This window comes from Antennarius striatus, chromosome 22 (assembly GCF_040054535.1).
Source record: "Antennarius striatus isolate MH-2024 chromosome 22, ASM4005453v1, whole genome shotgun sequence".
Taxonomy (NCBI): domain Eukaryota; kingdom Metazoa; phylum Chordata; class Actinopteri; order Lophiiformes; family Antennariidae; genus Antennarius; species Antennarius striatus.
Window position 1 is genome coordinate 10,219,083 of NC_090797.1, and position 17,865 is coordinate 10,236,947.

General features: G+C 39.2%; 1 protein-coding gene across 1 annotated transcript; it reads left to right on the top strand.

The window, feature by feature from the left end:
* The first annotated feature begins 722 nt into the window (after window positions 1-722).
* Window positions 723-16,913, top strand: LOC137589651 (mucin-6). Its single transcript, XM_068307514.1, has 45 exons — window positions 723-771; window positions 1,854-2,079; window positions 2,617-2,746; window positions 2,972-3,035; window positions 3,320-3,402; window positions 3,519-3,714; window positions 3,818-3,943; window positions 4,037-4,157; window positions 4,491-4,626; window positions 4,708-4,785; window positions 4,876-4,945; window positions 5,054-5,191; window positions 5,282-5,431; window positions 5,618-5,712; window positions 5,805-5,937; window positions 6,191-6,434; window positions 6,592-6,632; window positions 6,772-6,860; window positions 7,043-7,197; window positions 7,288-7,426; window positions 7,724-7,828; window positions 8,132-8,326; window positions 8,510-8,582; window positions 8,664-8,833; window positions 9,055-9,211; window positions 9,399-9,509; window positions 9,743-9,884; window positions 10,020-10,052; window positions 10,396-10,451; window positions 10,493-10,993; window positions 12,078-12,272; window positions 12,370-12,573; window positions 12,735-12,976; window positions 13,252-13,438; window positions 13,764-13,992; window positions 14,249-14,415; window positions 14,533-14,602; window positions 14,702-14,811; window positions 14,926-14,957; window positions 15,036-15,186; window positions 15,285-15,322; window positions 15,803-15,910; window positions 16,079-16,118; window positions 16,353-16,461; window positions 16,574-16,913. Exons 1-45 carry the CDS (start codon window positions 723-725, stop codon window positions 16,740-16,742), a joined length of 6,057 nt encoding a protein of 2,018 aa, XP_068163615.1. The 3' UTR covers window positions 16,743-16,913.
* The last annotated feature ends 952 nt before the right edge of the window (window positions 16,914-17,865 follow it).

Consider the following 17,865-nt stretch of genomic DNA (forward strand, 5'->3'; position numbering starts at 1 on the left):
TTTTAAACTATTGAGTCTGAACCCAAAGTTTAATCTCTGCCTGAAAGAGATTCTGGTTGACTGCTGAGCACGTCTTCAAACTTCATGTGGAACTTCCCCTTAGCTCTCAAAGAGAAAAAAAAATCCAACTACATCCTGGTTCATGCACCCTAGACTCATTTATTCCTTGTCCTCTTGTCATGCATTTAGCAAGAGGGGATTGTATCGATCACCATATTTGCCCAGAGTAAGCATTGGTTCACAATAGAGCACTTAATGTTTAACTAGTTATGTATGAGTTTAGGGGCCGGGATGGAAACAAGTTTGTTTCTGTCAGAATATTTGTGATTGTTGGGAATTAAAGAAGGGACTCAAGTTTCAAACTCGAGCGTGGGTTTTAATGTGGATTCCATTTCTTTTACACACTCACAATTTCCCACGGGAGTTCATGTCAGATGGATTATTGTAATGCCGCACAATAGATCAGATTGAGTTTTCTACTTCCTGGTATTATCACTGATGGAAGCCAGGGTTTGTGTGTGTGTGTGTGTGTGTGTGTGTGTGTGTGTCTGGAGAGGTGTGATCGGAGCATGTAACAATCATATAGGCGTGTGTGTGCGTGTGTGTGTGTGTGTGTATGTGTGTGTGTGTGTGTGTGTGTGACACGGCATATATAAGCATGCGTTGGACTGTTTCTGCACTTCCTCCTGGCTGCACCTGCTCACTGGGGGGCATCAGACAGCATGATTTCACTGCAATGGATGCTGGCCATCTGTTTCTCCTTCTTCTCAGGTACTATGACATCACTCAAATCATCACTTGGACACAATTCAAACATAAAAGCAACTAAAGTCTGAATTTCATCATTTGAAAATATATTCATTTGTTTTTCTAAAGAGTAAATGTGGCGATGGCAGTAATATCATAAGATCACATCAATCAAATCCAGTTGCAGAAATTATAATTTTAACAGCTGGAATATTCTATAGTTGTTTTTCATGATTATATCTTAGTATTCATGTCTTTTGAAAATTTTTAATTTCAGAAATTAGATGAGTGAAAGATACGTTCATTACTTCAGATGGACTGGAGTTATGAAGAAAATAACAGAATTAGGGGCACATTGAGTTGTGGAAAAAGTTCCGTTCACAGTCGATAACTGTACTTAAATATAAATTTGAGGTAGTTGCATTTATTTGAGCATCTCCATTTGTTCTTTGTTAAAACGTTCAAAAATAAATCCTTAGTTTACTCCCCTACATTTACCGAACAGATTTATTTAGCTGTTTGCAAACATAAAAGAAAGTTAATTCCTTCATTTATTCATCTTCCACCGCTGTGGCGGGTTGCGGGGAGCTTGAGCCTATCCCAGCTGACTTGAAGGTGTGAGGGGGAAACTCCAGACATGACGCCAGTGCAACACGGAGCTTAAAAACACAACAAATAATAATTGTAATAAGATAGACAAATACACAACCAGCACTAAAATACCTTTACAGTCAATCAAGTGAAAATATCTGAAATAACACAATTTATGACTTTCTTTATTTGTTACTAGTTATTTATTTAGTTAGTTATTTATTTGTAAATCATTAAAATTTTTGTTTCCATTTATGTCAAATTTAATTTCTGTTCTAGTTTTAGGGACAGGAGAGTCGCTGACAACAACAGAAGCTCAGACATGTGAGTAAGCCTGTAGTCTGGATCATTTTACTGATGATCTAATAAAAACTGATAATATAATGTATTCAATAAAGTGTTCAATAGTGCAAAAATGTGTAAATTGGTTTCATTTTTCGGGATAAAATTGCAAACATAATTCAAAATTGTTGGTTACTTTTCTGACTTTTTGAGTTGTGGCCTCAATCATTCAGACACTTGCAAGACCTTTGGAAGTGGGATCATCCAGCCTTTCAACGGGTCCGGTTTCTATGTGCGGTCAAACTGCATGTTCACCCTCACTCGATTCACCCACAACCGGGTGGAATGTGTCATTATTGTACGGCGAGGGAACAATGGGCTGCTGGTCCAAGTTGAGATCATCATCAACAAAGTCAAGACTGTTCTGGAGGAAGGAAGAATCCTGGTGGAGAAAAATAGGTTTGGGCTCAACCATTTATCTAAACCAACACTACCATGTGGTTATACGGGAGTGTCACAAAATGAAATTCTATTATTTGCAGAAGTTATAGGTTTTGTCAATGTCAGTGGTGCTAGATTATTATTGGTCTTGATATTACTTGTCTTGATTCTGACACACGGGGCATCTTTAATGGATGTAGAGTGGCTGGGGGGAAGGGAGCGGTTTGATAATTAAAAAAAACCCCCACAACTAAAATCATGGAAATTAATATACTTATTAGGAGTCTAAATAAATAAATAAATAAATAAATAAATAAATAAATAAATAAATAAATAAATAAATAAATAAAACATACATACATAAATCACTAAATATAAGGAAAAGAAAAAAAGAAAGAAAATAGAGAAATAAAATTACCAAGTTTGCTGTTTGAATTGTGAATTGCTTTCTAAAAATGTGATTACAAGTATTTATTTTCTTAAAGTATATTTTGTTTAAATTATGCGTTTATTTGTGGCAATTATCTTAATGTCTGAAAACTTATTTGCTGGCAGTGTGTCCCTTCCATACGACCACACCTACCAGCACATCTTTCATTATGGCCTCTACACCAAACTGAGGAGCTCTGTGCTCCCTCTGTCCGTCACCTGGCACAACGTCCCTGGAGGCATTGACACTCTGTGGGTGAGTGGACATCAGTGCTGCATGTCCTGACAACCAAGTCAAGTCCGCCCCAAATCTCAACAAAAGCTTTGACATTTTTCAAATTGAGAAAAAGAAGTGCACACAAACAACAACACACAAACACACATTATGCAGGTGCAACATTGTAATTGAAACCATTCGTTGCTAGTTTAGTGCTGAAGAGAAATCATCCATCAGCTGATGCTGTTAACACTCTGTTCTAAGGTGGAGCTGGACCAGGAGCTGAGCTCCGACTTGACTGGACTGTGTGGGAAGCTTAACATCTCAGGTATAATACTGAAATGATTAAAATTAAAGACCGCAGGATTCCTGCATTTTCATCTGTATTTTATTTTTTAGTTATAGACACAGTAGGAGTTGAACTTGGAGTTACTAAGCTAACCAAAACAAAACTCAAGTAAAATCTTTGTAAAGCTGATGCAGAAGAGGCCTTCATGATCCTTGAATATCGTCAGTATTTTGTTGCTGATTATAAGAATTAATTTTATTACACAAACTTTGATGTTTTTTGTTAACAGTATTTTCTAATAATATATATTTTTATGAACTCAGCCAGCGGCCAGCAACTGATCATGAAAAGTGAGCTTCCTGACGAAACGTGCCAAACCCTGGATCCTGCAACTGCTGTGAATACGGTCAGTTCACAGTTATTATGATGAGTCATTAAAAAGAAAAACAGAAGATATAGTATTAAATAAATTAACACCACAATACTCCTTATTATTCATGTTGTTCTCCGATAAATTTGTAGGTATGCAGATCCTTCTTGTCATTCACCTTGGATTGTCTGCAAGCCAGGACGCTTCATTACCTCCAACTCTGTGAGGCGAACATTTACAGATACGAAACAAGCAAGTATGTTAGCTGTGCTTTCTTCAAAGAAGTGGTCGAGATGTGCGGAGACAAGAGCTATGTGCAGGCCATATGGAGATCGGTGACCGAATGTGGTAGGAGCTCTTTAAAACTGATGTTAAAGCTTTCGAATGAGCTCAAATGTTTGTTTGTCTTGTTTGAAGAATGATTTGTGATTGTTTCTGTGGGTCAACGCAGAGAAACCGATTTGTCCAGGAGAACTGGTTTATGTAGAGAAGGGAGCAGCTTTTGTTCCCAGCTGCTCCAACCTGAACCCCAGATTATCCAGCGGGGATCTTATCAGTTCCTGCGTCTGTCCAACAGGTGAGTTAAGTTTTTCACTCATCCGTTTCTCTTCTTCCACCTTCAGCATATAAGAGCTGAGTCTCATCATCATTGTCTGACTACTCGTTTTAGAGAAGGTGCTCAATGATCACGTGGATGGATTCCACTGTGTCGATGCGTCCAGCTGCCCCTGTGTGTTCTCTGGCAAGAGCTATGCAGCTGGAGACATTCGTAGCACCAAGTGTCAGTTATGGTAAGTGGGCAATGCATGTAAGTTTATCAGTGACAACAAATGTAAAAAAAAAAACCTCAATTCTTACCGTGTGGAATAGTCTGATCATGTACAATACACATTGTGCACGGGACAGATAGGTGGAGCGGCAAACAGGCCAGACAAACACATCATTCCGGTCAAATTAAATCATTGGTTGGGTTTATTACAGGCCTCTAATAGCATATCATATGTTGTTTTTTAGCCATTTAAAGTATTGAAATATGTCAGTAGTGTTAGAGGCTTTTCTACACATGAAAAACTAATTCAAAAATAATTTTCCTGTGCTTTAAATTTCACCATTTTTTGTCACAGTATGTGCGACAGCGGGAAATGGCACTGTTCAGAAAACGTCTGTCCCACCAGATGCCTCATCGAAGGGCAGTTTGTGACATCATTTGATGGCAAACAGTATGTGGTACCTGGTAAATGTGCATATGTTGCCTCACAGGTGAATATTTCCCCTTTATCCTGACATTTATCACCATCCTGTGTCATCTTTGGTAATGCTAACACTGTTTTTAATTCTCAGGGCTCAAACTGGACGATAACAATTCAGTTTTTCAAAAATGCACTTTCCCTTAAAACTGTCATTCTTCAACTTTTTCAGGTATAACCAGTCTCTTGTTGTTTAATTTAAAATGATTTTATAACAAACAAGTAAGACTGTTAAGACTTTACTTCTGTGTTGGATTTAAAGGAAACTTACACGTTCTCACACAACACGGTTAAAATTGGAGAAGATGAGATCACTGAGCTCCATGAGTCTGGTAAAAAAAAAAAATCTGAAGAATTCTTGTCAATGGAATTTATTTAATGTGAATATACTTGACTGAAAATACAGTTTTTATAAATCATTGACCTTTATCACGCTTCAGAACACGCTCTGGTCTTCTGGCAGTCCTCCATGTACGTCCAGGTCCACACATCCATCGGTATGAAGCTCCAGGTCCAGATGTCTCCTGAAATCCAGCTGTACATCACCCCACTCACAAACCACAGCGGTTTGATCTCAGGTAAGGAACAAAGGTTAATATATCTCCAGATCTAGAGTGACGTTTTTCCGCTATTGTTTGACTTGTGATTACAGACAATTTGTCTTTCAGGTCTATGTGGAAACAACAATAATGACACTACGGACGACTTCACCAGCAGCTCTGGGATCGTGGAGAACTCGGCTCAGCCTTTCGCTCTGTCCTGGAGTGTGGACACTTGTACAGTCAACATACCAAGCACCTGCATCAGCACAGACAATGGTATCAGTTAACACACTGCATGTACATGTGTAAATGTTTAAAATAAATACGCTTCATATTGGGGCTGAAATATAATTTTATTATTCTTATTAAAAAACACTGGAAATTTGATTATCTGTGATTCAAATAGAATGAAGAAGGAACAATTCCAATCATAATTCACTAGTTTAACTTCTGTTTTTACAGAAATTTTTGCTGATGAAATGTGTTCTGTGCTGAATGACCCACGTGGGATATTTGCAAAGTGTCACGCTCACATTCCATCTGATTACTACCACACAGTAAGAATAATTTTAGACCATACCAAGTCCTGATATTAAACCATGCCTTTTGATACGTCAGCGATCATTCAGGTTCTGATTTCTCCCTCCAGGCCTGCATTCAGAGAACATGTAACTGTGGCAGCGTTCTACAGCAGTGTCTGTGTGTTGCTCTGGGTAGCTATGCCAAAGCCTGTGCCAGTCTGGGTGTTGAAGTGGGAGACTGGAGGACAGCTACCAACTGCAGTGAGTTTAAATTTGATATATATCCAAGTTTCCTGTCTGCGTCCTCCAATTTCAACTTGTCACATTGTCATATTGATTATGTTTCTGTTATCATAATTGCACAGTTCTGATTTATAGTATATTAAAAAAATCGTAAAATTAAAAGCTTTTATGAACAGATTACACATTGAATCTCGAAAATGCTGCATGTCAATACAAATATCAATACTCATTTAAAAACTGGTGATATCTCGCACATAATGTTTTGTTGCAGCTGTGAAGTGTCAGAAGAATCAAGTATTCTCTTACAATGTACAAGCCTGCAACAGCACGTGCCGTTCATTGTCTGGCCCTGACCCCCGCTGTGGGCTGGGCGATGCCCCTGTGGAGGGCTGTGGTTGTCCGGAGGGAACTCACTTGAACCAGGGGCACACCTGTACCCCAAAGACAGAGTGTGTTTGTCACTACTATGGTGGTACGATACCACCAGGATCTTTTGCTGTCGATGGACGAAACTGGTAAATTGATTATGTGACTATTTATATTAATCGAAAATATCTATTACAATAAAATTTATGTTAAGATTCTACTTTTGGTACCTATCATCCACTAATACATTACCAGTGCTGTGATTGTGTTCAGTTACAGTCATGTTGTATCTCAAACCTTTTACAGCATCTGTGAGAATGGAGAGCTGAAATGTTCAGACGATTGTGGTAAATACATCTTCTTTCCAATCAAACTCATAGTAACGTCATGTTTATCATTCATTGTCTTTTCTATTTTTAAAAAAATTGCCTGACATATAATTGATTCACTAACAACTTAATCAAGTAATTAACTAATATGCTGCAGGCTGCAGAAATGGGAAGGTTTGTGTTCATTGTGGAGAAACCCCAATGAACACAGCTCAGAAAACCTGTGACAGTCTCAGTAAACCAATGGTAGGTCAATTGATTTTGGTGTGATGACTTGCGAACAACTACTTCGTATATCTGTCCTTATATTTTCAAATAAATGTTACATCACTTGCATCCCCCATCCAATCTAAAGGTTGGACGGTACGCGTTGTTGTGGTGGGTCAAATGTATCCTTGTATTTAAAAGATTTTAATTGTGAATTCCAGGTCACCAGTATGACCTGTGATAGTGGCTGCTACTGCCCACATAACCAGTATGAGGATCACCATGGAAACTGTGTGCTTATGGATAACTGCACATGCGTGTACAGTGGGGAAATATTTAATGCAGGACAGCACGTTAGAACCAACTGCAAAACCTGGTAACACTTATATTAGTGAAGCTTTCCTGTTTAATTATTCAACAAGCTAACAAAGATACAATACTAACAGAGTTGTACCCTGTTGAATAGTGTCTGTGGTCAGGGTCAGTGGCACTGCACGGACGAGCCTTGTCCTGGGACATGCCAGGTATATGGAAATGGACAGTACCAGAGCTTTGACTCCAAATGGTACCGCTTTGATGGACACTGTCAGTACACGCTTGTAGAGGTAAGAACAAACGGGAAAGTGGGAATGAAATCCTATTTTTATTTAGTTTTATAGGTTTCAGTTAATTTGATTCAGTTGACATGGTCCGTCATAACCAGGACTTTTTAAAAATAAAAAAATTAATACTTTTTTGGAAGACGTTATCCCTTCTCTTGCCTCAATTTCCTGTCTGTCTCTTCACCTATCACTATGAAACAAGAGGAAAATTGGTCCCCAAAACTCCATCTATAAATTGTAGGTTGTAGTTTGTCACATTTTAATTGCACCATGTTTCTAATTCTGATCATTTTACTCCAGGATGACTGTGGAAAGAGAAACGGCAGCTTCTCCATCAGAGTGGAGACTGTGCCCTGCTGTGATGAGGCTCTTACCTGCTCTCGTGCCATCGTCCTTGACCTGCAGGTGGATGCTCCTTCTGTGATTCACATTATTATTCACGGAGAAAACAAAAGTTATATTCTCCACCTAATTTCCTCATTTTCATTTGTTTTATTTAAATTTAACCTTTATTTAACCAGGTAAGTCAACTGAGAACCAATTCTTGTTGGCCATAACGACCTTTATAATGTTTATTCTTTAAAAGTTACACATCACTCGTATCATCCATTTAATTTTATTGCAGATAAACTAGTAAAATCTGGTAACTTGTTCAACAACAATCAAAAATAATCTCATGCAATATTTGAACCTTTTATGTCATAAAAGGGTGCAGTTACTCTGACACTGAGCGACATGAAGGTGACCCAACGGCGCCATGACGGCTGGACTGTACAGGCTGACCCACTTTACTCCGTCCACACAGTGGGGCTCTACATTATCGTCTCGGTGCCGAGCAGAGGAATAACTCTCATTTGGGACAAACATACTCGCATTACCGTAGAACTGCATTCCCACTGGAGGGTGAGTGAAATGGAGGTTAATCATGTAATGTAAAATAAAAAATAAATCATTAAATATAAAGTAAAAGCATTTGAATTCATCGATAGATTCTTTTTTCCATTATGTCAACCGCTTCTACAATTTGTGTGAAATTTTGCCAAATTTTCAAACATTCTAAATGTATTTTAACAATCTATCATTCAGAACCAGGTTTGTGGCCTTTGTGGAAATTTTGACTCCAGTGAGATGAATGACCTGCAGATAAGTGGCTCAGAAGGTAAACAGGCTTTCCCCTGGTTTTATGAGCAGTAATCACTCAATCATGACGGTCAAAGTTAACCCTATAATGTATTTTTAGTGGTGTCCAGTCCACTGGCATTTGGTAACAGTTGGAAAATCACCACACCTCCATGCACTGATGTGACTACTGAGATATTTCCTTGTGAACGCAACTCATACTGCTCAGCTTGGGCCCAACGACGCTGCTTGATCCTCACGGGAGACATGTTCAAAGACTGCCACTTAAAAGTATGCATTTCATTATAATGCTCCTAACAACCGCGATACACACACACACACACACACACACACACACACACACACACACACACACACACACACACACACACACACACACACACACACACACACACACACACACACACACACACACGTATACGCACACATTCATTTTTTTATATATGTATTTTTTTATGAATCATTGATTTTGGGTACCCTGCTCTGGCCAGGTGGACCCCCAGCCCTACTACCATGCCTGTGTGCAGGAGTCCTGCTCTTGTGAGTTTGAGGGGAAGTTCCTGGGTTTCTGCACTGCTGTGGCAGCCTACGCAGAGGCCTGCAGTGATCAGGATGTTTGCATCAATTGGAGAACGCCTGATTTGTGTCGTAAGTTACAACATGTTTCTCCCTCACCAACATTTCTTTGAACTAAATCCTTAAATAATGGATAAGGGATTTTTACTGAACTCACCTATTCTATGCTCTTCTAAATATATCATGTCTTGTTCAAAGTTACTTTCATATGAATAATATCTTTCATAAAGAATAACTGAGGCTGTTATTATTTAACCAGCGGTCTATTGTGACTACTACAATGAGCAGGGACAGTGTACCTGGCACTATGATGCCTGTGGTGAGATGCTAACCTGCAGCGAACGCAACTACTTCCCTCACAAACTAGAAGGTAACTTTCAGACTTTCTTAAATGGATATATAATAACCAAAGGAATTTTGTATTGACACACACTCAGTTGTTTAGTGTAATTTGAAAAGTGTCAATAATAATGTTTTAATGCCACTTTTCAGATTTTGTGTATGTCTAGTTACAGCTGCAAGAAAAGTTGTAACACTCTGACTTATTCTGCCTGAAACCACTAAAACTCTTTAAATAAAGGTGATGTTTGTGTTTTGGAAAAGGTTGCTACCCCAGATGTTCAAAGGAGACACCATACTATGATGAAAACACTGGTGAATGCACAAAATTGAAAAACTGTACATGTTATTTTAATGAGACTATCATTCACCCTTCGGCAGTGGTGCTTATTCAGTCTATTGAATGGTAAGTTGGACTATTTAATCTTTGTAAATTATATACATACTGTGGGGTAACAATAATGTTCTAATATGAGTATTCCCTCCCTTATTGTCATATTGAAAACTGGATATTTCTTTCTGTCTTACTCATTTTTGTCAGTCGCTGTAAAGATGGAAGGATCAGTTGTCGTGAGTATGAATTGTATTAATTTATCATAGCATGTACTGTGTCATGTATTTTTAAGCAGAGGGAAAAAATTGGAAATACATTTTAGAATGCAGTTTATTTACAGAAAGCCAATTCCACTTCTAATTCCAACAGCGCTGCTACCTACAATAACACCCTCCACATCTGTAACGACAGTCTCATCTTCAACCATCTCTACTTCAACAATTTCTACCACCACGTCACTGACAACTATGAGAAGTTCAACTACACCAACAACTACAACCACCTCCACACCAGCAACTACAACAACTACAACCACCTCCACACCAACAACTTCAACCACCTCTACACCAGAAACAACAACAAGTACAACCACCTCTACACCAACAACTTCAACCACCTCTACACCAGAAACAACAACAAGTACAACCACCTCTACACCAACAACTTCAACCACCTCTACACCAGAAACAACAACAAGTACAACCACCTCTACACCAACAACTTCAACCACCTCTACACCAGAAACAACAACAAGTACAACCACCTCTACACCAACAACTTCAACCACCTCTACACCAGAAACAACAACAAGTACAATCACCTCTACATCAACAACTTCAACCGCCTCCACACCAACAACTACAAGTACAACCACCTCTACACCAACAACTTCAACCACCTCTATACCAGAAACAACACGCGCAACCACCTCTACACCAACAACTTCAACCACCTCTACACCAGAAACAACAAGTACAACCACCTCTACACCAACAACTTCAACCACCTCTACACCAGAAACAACAAGTACAACCACCTCTACACCAACAACTTCAACCGCCTCCACACTAACAACTACAACAACTACAACCACCTCTACACCAACAACTTCAACCACTTCTACACCAGAAACAACAAGTACAGCCACCTCTACACCAACAACTTCAACCGCCTCCACACCAGCAACTACAACAACTTCAACAACCACTGAAACAACAGTGCCTTCAGCCACTTCTAAACCAACAAATACACCAACAGCTACAACTTCAAATACAGCTGAAACAATAGTTCCTTCATCCTCCTCAGAACCAACAACTACAACCACCTCTACACCACCAACAATGTCAGCTACCACTGAAACATTGGTGACTTTAACTGCCTCCACATTAACAATGACAACAACTTCAACTACTACTCAGACAACAGAGCCTGCATCTACCTCTAAATTAACAGATACGGCAACTTCAGCTACCACTGAAACAGCAGAGCCCTCATCCACCTCTAAAACAACAACTCAACCAACAGCTACAACCACTGTAACTACTACTGAAACAATAGTGCCCTTATCCACCTCTAACCCCACAACTACACCAACAAATACAATCATTTCAACTGCTACTGAAACAACTGTGCCTTCAACTACCTCTACACTGACAACTATAAATGCCGCAACAACACCACCTATGACCTCTCCACCAATTACCAATGTCTCAACCACAGTTGAAAACTGGGCAAATATGGTGTCCACCATCTCTACAGAAATGAGTAAAGCTAGCACTGCAAACTCAGCAACGCCTTCAAATGAGACTGACAGATCAGTAATCACGACTGCCATACCCACATCATCCACTATTGAAACCACCACCACCCCTTCAATCACTGCATCCCCAACAGTGATAACTGAAAGCACAGAATCTACGAAAGTACAGACATCAGAGTTTACTACAACAGTGTCACCTAGCACTGTGCTCAGCACCTTGTACACAACCCCCAGTACTTTATTCACCAACAATTCAGCATGGACAACAGAGAATACAGAGAGAGCCATATCAACAGACACCTTCACAACTCAATCAACATCAAGATATACAGAGACAACATCACAATTACCACAGACAACTATCTCAGGTTCGACTGAAAGTACTGTAACAGAAGCTTCCACTATTACATTTACCTCGTCTTTGCATTTGACCACTCAACCTACTACCACCTCCATACATGCAACATCTCATGCAGTGACGTCTAAACTTCCATTGACGCCATCAGAAACACATACTACTGAGATATCCACAAATGAAGGATTTACCATAGCATCATCTGCCACTGATCTGACAACCACTGACACATCCGTCACAACAACAGCGACAGAGAAACCATACTCAGTAGCTACCACCCAAGAGACCACTGAATTCATCCAAACGGAAACACCACTCACCTCGACAGCTCCCTCCATCCCTCAAAGTATGTTTTCTGCATTTTTTCAATCACTTTCTCAAAATGTTTTTTCTTAAACTAAACAATTAATTTCTCTGTTCTATGCTTGTTGTCCTGACAAAAGCACGGTGTGAGTGCAAAGACCTGAAGAGTAAAAAAAGTTGGAGCTGTGGTGAAGCATGGACGGAGGACTGCTTCCATAAGACTTGTAGAAATAACACAATAGAGCTGACCCCAGTGGTTTGTCCCGTGTCTGCAATTCCAATCTGCCCCAGAAATCAAGTTGCAAAAGTCTCAGATGGATGCTGCGAAACTTGGAAGTGCGATTGTACGTTTATTCATATCTCTGCTGCTTTCATTTATTCCTCTGCATTTACTGTACATCCTTTTGTCTTTAATATGTATTTTTAGTGAAAAGTTAAGGAATCACCAGTATTATTACAAGTTTTGTAGTTACATGCCTTTTGTTCTTTCTCATACTGTCTCTAGGTCGCTGTGAGATATATGGGGATCCCCATTACATCACTTTCCAAGGTCTAGCCTTTGATTTCCTGGAGGATTGCACCTACATTTTGGTGGAGGAGCAGTCACCACGTCATCATCTGACCATTGTTGTGGACAACTATGACTGTGTACCAGGTCTTGATGGCTCCTGTGCTAAAGGCATAATCTTGATTTATCAGAACAATATAGCGAGACTGAATATCATCCCGCAACTGTTTACAGTGCAGGTAGGATAAACATTCTTCAATGTAATCATAGTATGTCATATTACCATGCAGCCAGTATGTTGGTTATTTGCCTTCATACAATCTGATAAATATGTTATGTGATATGACAATTTGCACTATAAAAAAGCTTAAAACGAAGATTGCAGATTAAAGATCTCTTTATTAGTCCCCTGTAGGGGAATTTATGCCCCAAGAAGCTACAAGAATTAAAATTCTACCATACTCTCTTGAGAAAATAAGTTGATTATATACCGTATGTTTCTAATCTACTCAAGGCCACCCTGAACAACGTGACAATAGTGCCACCATATGAGGAGAAGGGGTGGCGGTTTGAGACTACGGGGTACATTGTGACCATCACTCTCCCAGAGATCCGCTCTCATGTTTCCCTAAGTCCAGGTTGGACCCTGGTGGTCAGCCTAGCCATGGAGCACTTCCACAACAACACACAAGGACAATGTGGTGGGTAACGGATTGAAAGACATGCTGAAGTGCAGCCTGTATAATATTCCTGAGGACTAATTTCTCTGAGTTATGAGTGAGTCAAAAAGGTTAATGGATGCTGGGTTTGTATAAAAATGTGACATTTTGGCATAAATTGGGTCAGTATTTAATTTGTGTACTTTAGTGGTTGAGGTTTGCAGATACAGTATTTGAGGTAAATAATGCAAAGTTGGGGGTTTGGCCGATTTAATTCACAGCTTTGAATGGATGTGAGTCAGTTTATTTAGAAAGTACTGTCTATGTTGTCGAGTTTTCAGATGAGTGTAGGTCATCTTCTCTCCAGGTGTATGTGGTGTTGGATCATGTGTTCGTAAAGGAGGACAGCTGGAGGATGATAGCTGCTGTGAAAAGACGGCTTATGACTGGTTGTATTCTGACACATTGAAGCCAGCCTGCTTTTCTGCACCAAGAAATGTACCTTGTCACCATTTAAACACTCCAACACCAACCAGCATAACTACTACCACCACTTCCTGCCCTGCAAGTTCACTATGCAAGCTGCTGGACCACCCGTAAGCTCTACATGCACATCCTATGAAGGAGTTGATAGTAGAAATGAGGTGTTTGCTGACAAATTGTAATGTATAACAATAAATACAGGCAGATTGCAATGTCTTTTATTCTTTAGTATGCCTATTTTTCTGTTTTTTGTTGGTGTTTTTTTATTTTGATGCTGTGTGGTGATGACAGCATTGGCCAACAGTCTCCCTTGTTTTGAGTTGCTGTTTGTGATTTGTTCTGTAACTCGTTTCTTTACTGTTTCCTCAGAGTGTTTTCGAATTGCAGCCGGTATGTGAATCTGATCCAGCAAAGGAAGAATTGTGAGTATGATTCCTGCAGGAATGGCATTTGTTCTTCACTGGAGCAAGCTGCTGATGAATGCAAGAAAGCTGGTTTCTGCATTGACTGGAGAAAATTCTCAAATGGAAGCTGTGGTGTGTACCTTCAAAATGTTCCTGTCTCGTGTCAATATCTGCAATTCTTGTGTGTTATATAATGCTTTGGTTGAAACAATAAATTCTTCCTTAAAGCTTTACTTGTTCATGTTTCAGGTGTATTATGTCCAAAGGGACAGGTTTACCAGGAGTGTCCTGGAAAACTGGATGACTTCTGCAATGGAGGGTTTGTGAAATTTGCCAAATAATTTCCTCACACTTGTTATGACATTAATCTCTCTTCTTTGATTTTCATCATTTCTTGTTCTCCTTTTATTTTACACAGAGTGCTCTACCCAGGGGCCTCCCTCGAGGACAATAGTACAGGTTGTTTTTGTCCCAGTGGTCAGTTCAAAGCAGGAAATCACTCCAACATCTGTGTGTCTGACTGTTCCTGTGAGTAACCTGATCAGTAAAAGTTGACACTTGCAACTTACTCGTCTTGTTTTACAAATCAGAATACATATTCTCTATGCATAATACACATTGTTTGCTTTTTTTGTCCGTCAGATTGCAAAGGACCACGTGGTGAGCCAAGACGAGTAAGTATCTCTGCATCGAAAGTAACTCTGAGCCAAGAGGGGCTTCTTGATTTTAAAATATACTTGTATTTATTCCAGCCTGGAGAGGTGTGGGAGTCCAACTGTTACATGTGTACATGTAATAAGCAAACCTTAACAGAGGAGTGTGTTCCAAAACCTCCTGTGATACCAACCTGCAGCCCCAATGCTGTATTAATAAACTCATCTTGCTGTGGTGACCAGATTTGTGGTATGTGTCACTCTTCATTTTATGAGGTGATACTTTCTGTTCAGTTTGCTGTTACTGCATGCAGATAGTCACTGACCATCTCCTGTTTTACTTTTCAGTTGATAAGACATGCATTCACAATGGCAAAACATTCAAGGTATGCTGTTTAAAAAGCTTCAACTTGAAACTTGCTATGCATTGGTCCACAATATTTTGCTGATGTGATCTAAAAACAAATCTGCAAAATATTGCAGGGATTAAACCCTGAGTTTAAAGCTCAGGGATTGAATGTTGAATAATACAGATGAAAACTGAAATGAGAGATGATGCCCAAAAATAAGTAAGTTTTGAGTATGATGGATTTGGGTTTGAAGGGTTTGATTTTGATGCAAAATAGTGCAACAAAACCTTTCTTCCTACCAACACTTTACCATTTCAACCTGTTGACTTTACAGTCTGATGCTGACTAGGAGATAAAACAGGTGATGCCATCAGTCAGTTTAACTCAAAATGAGATTTCCCTCAATAGTTTCATTTTATTGAGAATTCTTGGTCTGAATTAGGGTTCAGGAATAGGCCTTTTGGGGTGATTATTGAATGAATCATTGTGCTATTTTGTGTCTTTTCTTGTGATTAGGTTGGAGACAAATGGAACGACACCTCTTATCCCTGCACATCATTTAGTTGCGGCATTGAGGGCATTCAGACTGAAACTAAAGTCTGTCCCAAAGAACACTGTGAGGAGGTAAAGACTTATTATCATCAAGCACAAATAAGAAGGCTTAAACATTATGACAAGAAAATTTAAAAACAATTAAAGTAATTAACAATTAGATTCTGATAAACTAGAACCAAAAATTAGAACAGTATTGAACCCATCTTACTGCTACTGTTTATTTTATGTTTATACCAGGAGGGTAGAATATGGGATGATCGACGCTGCTGCTTTACATGTAAGTAAAATGTAAAATCAGTGAATTAGTAAGATAATTTACTGCTAACTTTCATATTTACTGCTAACTTTTAAGTTTTTTCTTTAGTTTGAAAAATTCAGAATTTTCAGTTTCCACAGTTTAATTATTGAAAGTTAACTAATGTTACACTGAGAGGAAAACGCATCCAATCATTGCCAGTGTTTTGCTCACACTGATCACCTCACCTGCTGTATCTGTTTCCTGTGTCTCCAGGTAAAACAGACTGTTCTCCTCAGACGACCAGCATCAACATGACTGTAGACAGCTGTACCAGCGTTGTGAGGGTGCCCCTGTGTCACGGCCATTGTGTGTCTGAGCCCAGGTGAGAGGCATAAAGTGGAACCATTAATCAACAGTTTATCATGATTATGATGAAAATAATTCATGCAAACCTCGACCTCTCCTCTCTTCTTTATCGCTGTTCACCACCACAGGATTGCATTATTTGGTAACCTGCAGGTGGAGCATAAACACCAATGCTGTAAGGAGAGGAGTTCAGAGAGGAGGCCGATCACCCTGCAGTGCTCAGACCACACAACCAGACAATACACCTACAACCATATCACTAGCTGTGAGTGCAGAGCCTGCCTTATACTGCGCTGAAAAAACCCAAACACTTACAGCCCAGATGGGAGCCAAGAACACAGATTTTAATACATGCTTTAGATTTTAGAATCAACATCTCATGGATTGAAATTGAATGGATTATAATGCTACAGTGTTTTAAATGAATGGGATGGAATAAGTGTTGTCCTATGATTGTAAATCTATTTTTTAATTCTCTGCATTTGAAGAAATTACAAGATAAATAAAATGAATCATGTCTTAATCATGTATTTGTGTATTATGAATATAAAGCTGGGGTTACACCGACTGCTTCACACCTTTTCAGCCCAGGTCCCGAAATAATCTGATCAATCACATCTCCATGTCAATAACACAACTTCAGAAATGAGTGGTCGTCATCATCTACGTTGTGGTAGTTATTAGAAATAGTGCTTTTTATCACTTCAGTTTCAAATTTCAAATTACAATATATTTATGTCAGTTGATAAAATAGAAGCTGTATTTCATCCTACTTTCTATGGAAAAAGAATTCCAACAAAAATTTAAACATCAACAATTTCATTGCTTTGGTTGCTGCTGAGGGTTTTTTTTTTCTCAACATGTAAGTGACGTTTAATAATCCAATCATCCTTTATAAACTGTATCAGGTGATGTGTTTTATTCAGCCATTTAAACACAAAGAGAAGGCCATTGTTAAGAGCTATCAATAGGACAGGAAGACTTTGATCAGGTCTAGGAAACGCCCGTCTTTACAAAAACTGATTTTCTCCACGAGAGGAAAACACTTCTCTCTTTGAAAACAGCAAACTAACAGAAACAGCCGGCTTGTAAAATAAGCCTCGTCCAGCTTCACGCTGCTGCTGTTTGTTGTGGGTTCAAAAGGAAGGATAGTCGTAAGCTTATGATGTTCACAGAGGAGGATGTATTAATGTGTACAGACTGTGTGTGTTTGCATTCAGTGAACCTCTGAACCGGTGCTGGCCCGACATGGATACCATGTTACCCAACCACAGTGGTCATGTTTGGGCTGGGGTTTGTGTGTGAGTGTGTTTGGAAGGGAAGGAGGGCCACTGACATGATCAACAAGTGCACATGAATGGCTGGGTTACTGATTACAGGCAATGTTATAGATTGTTTCTGATAAGAGTCTTGCTTTGAG

Coding starts and splice junctions, on each gene's coding strand:
- LOC137589651 (XM_068307514.1), top strand. CDS start 723: ATGATTTCACTGCAATGGATGCTGGCCATCTGTTTCTCCTTCTTCTCA. Junction 3,715..3,817: donor GAGATCGGTGACCGAATGTG/GTAGGAGCTCTT, acceptor GGGTCAACGCAG/AGAAACCGATTTGTCCAGGA. Junction 10,053..10,395: donor GGAAGGATCAGTTGTCGTGA/GTATGAATTGTA, acceptor AACAACAACAAG/TACAACCACCTCTACACCAA.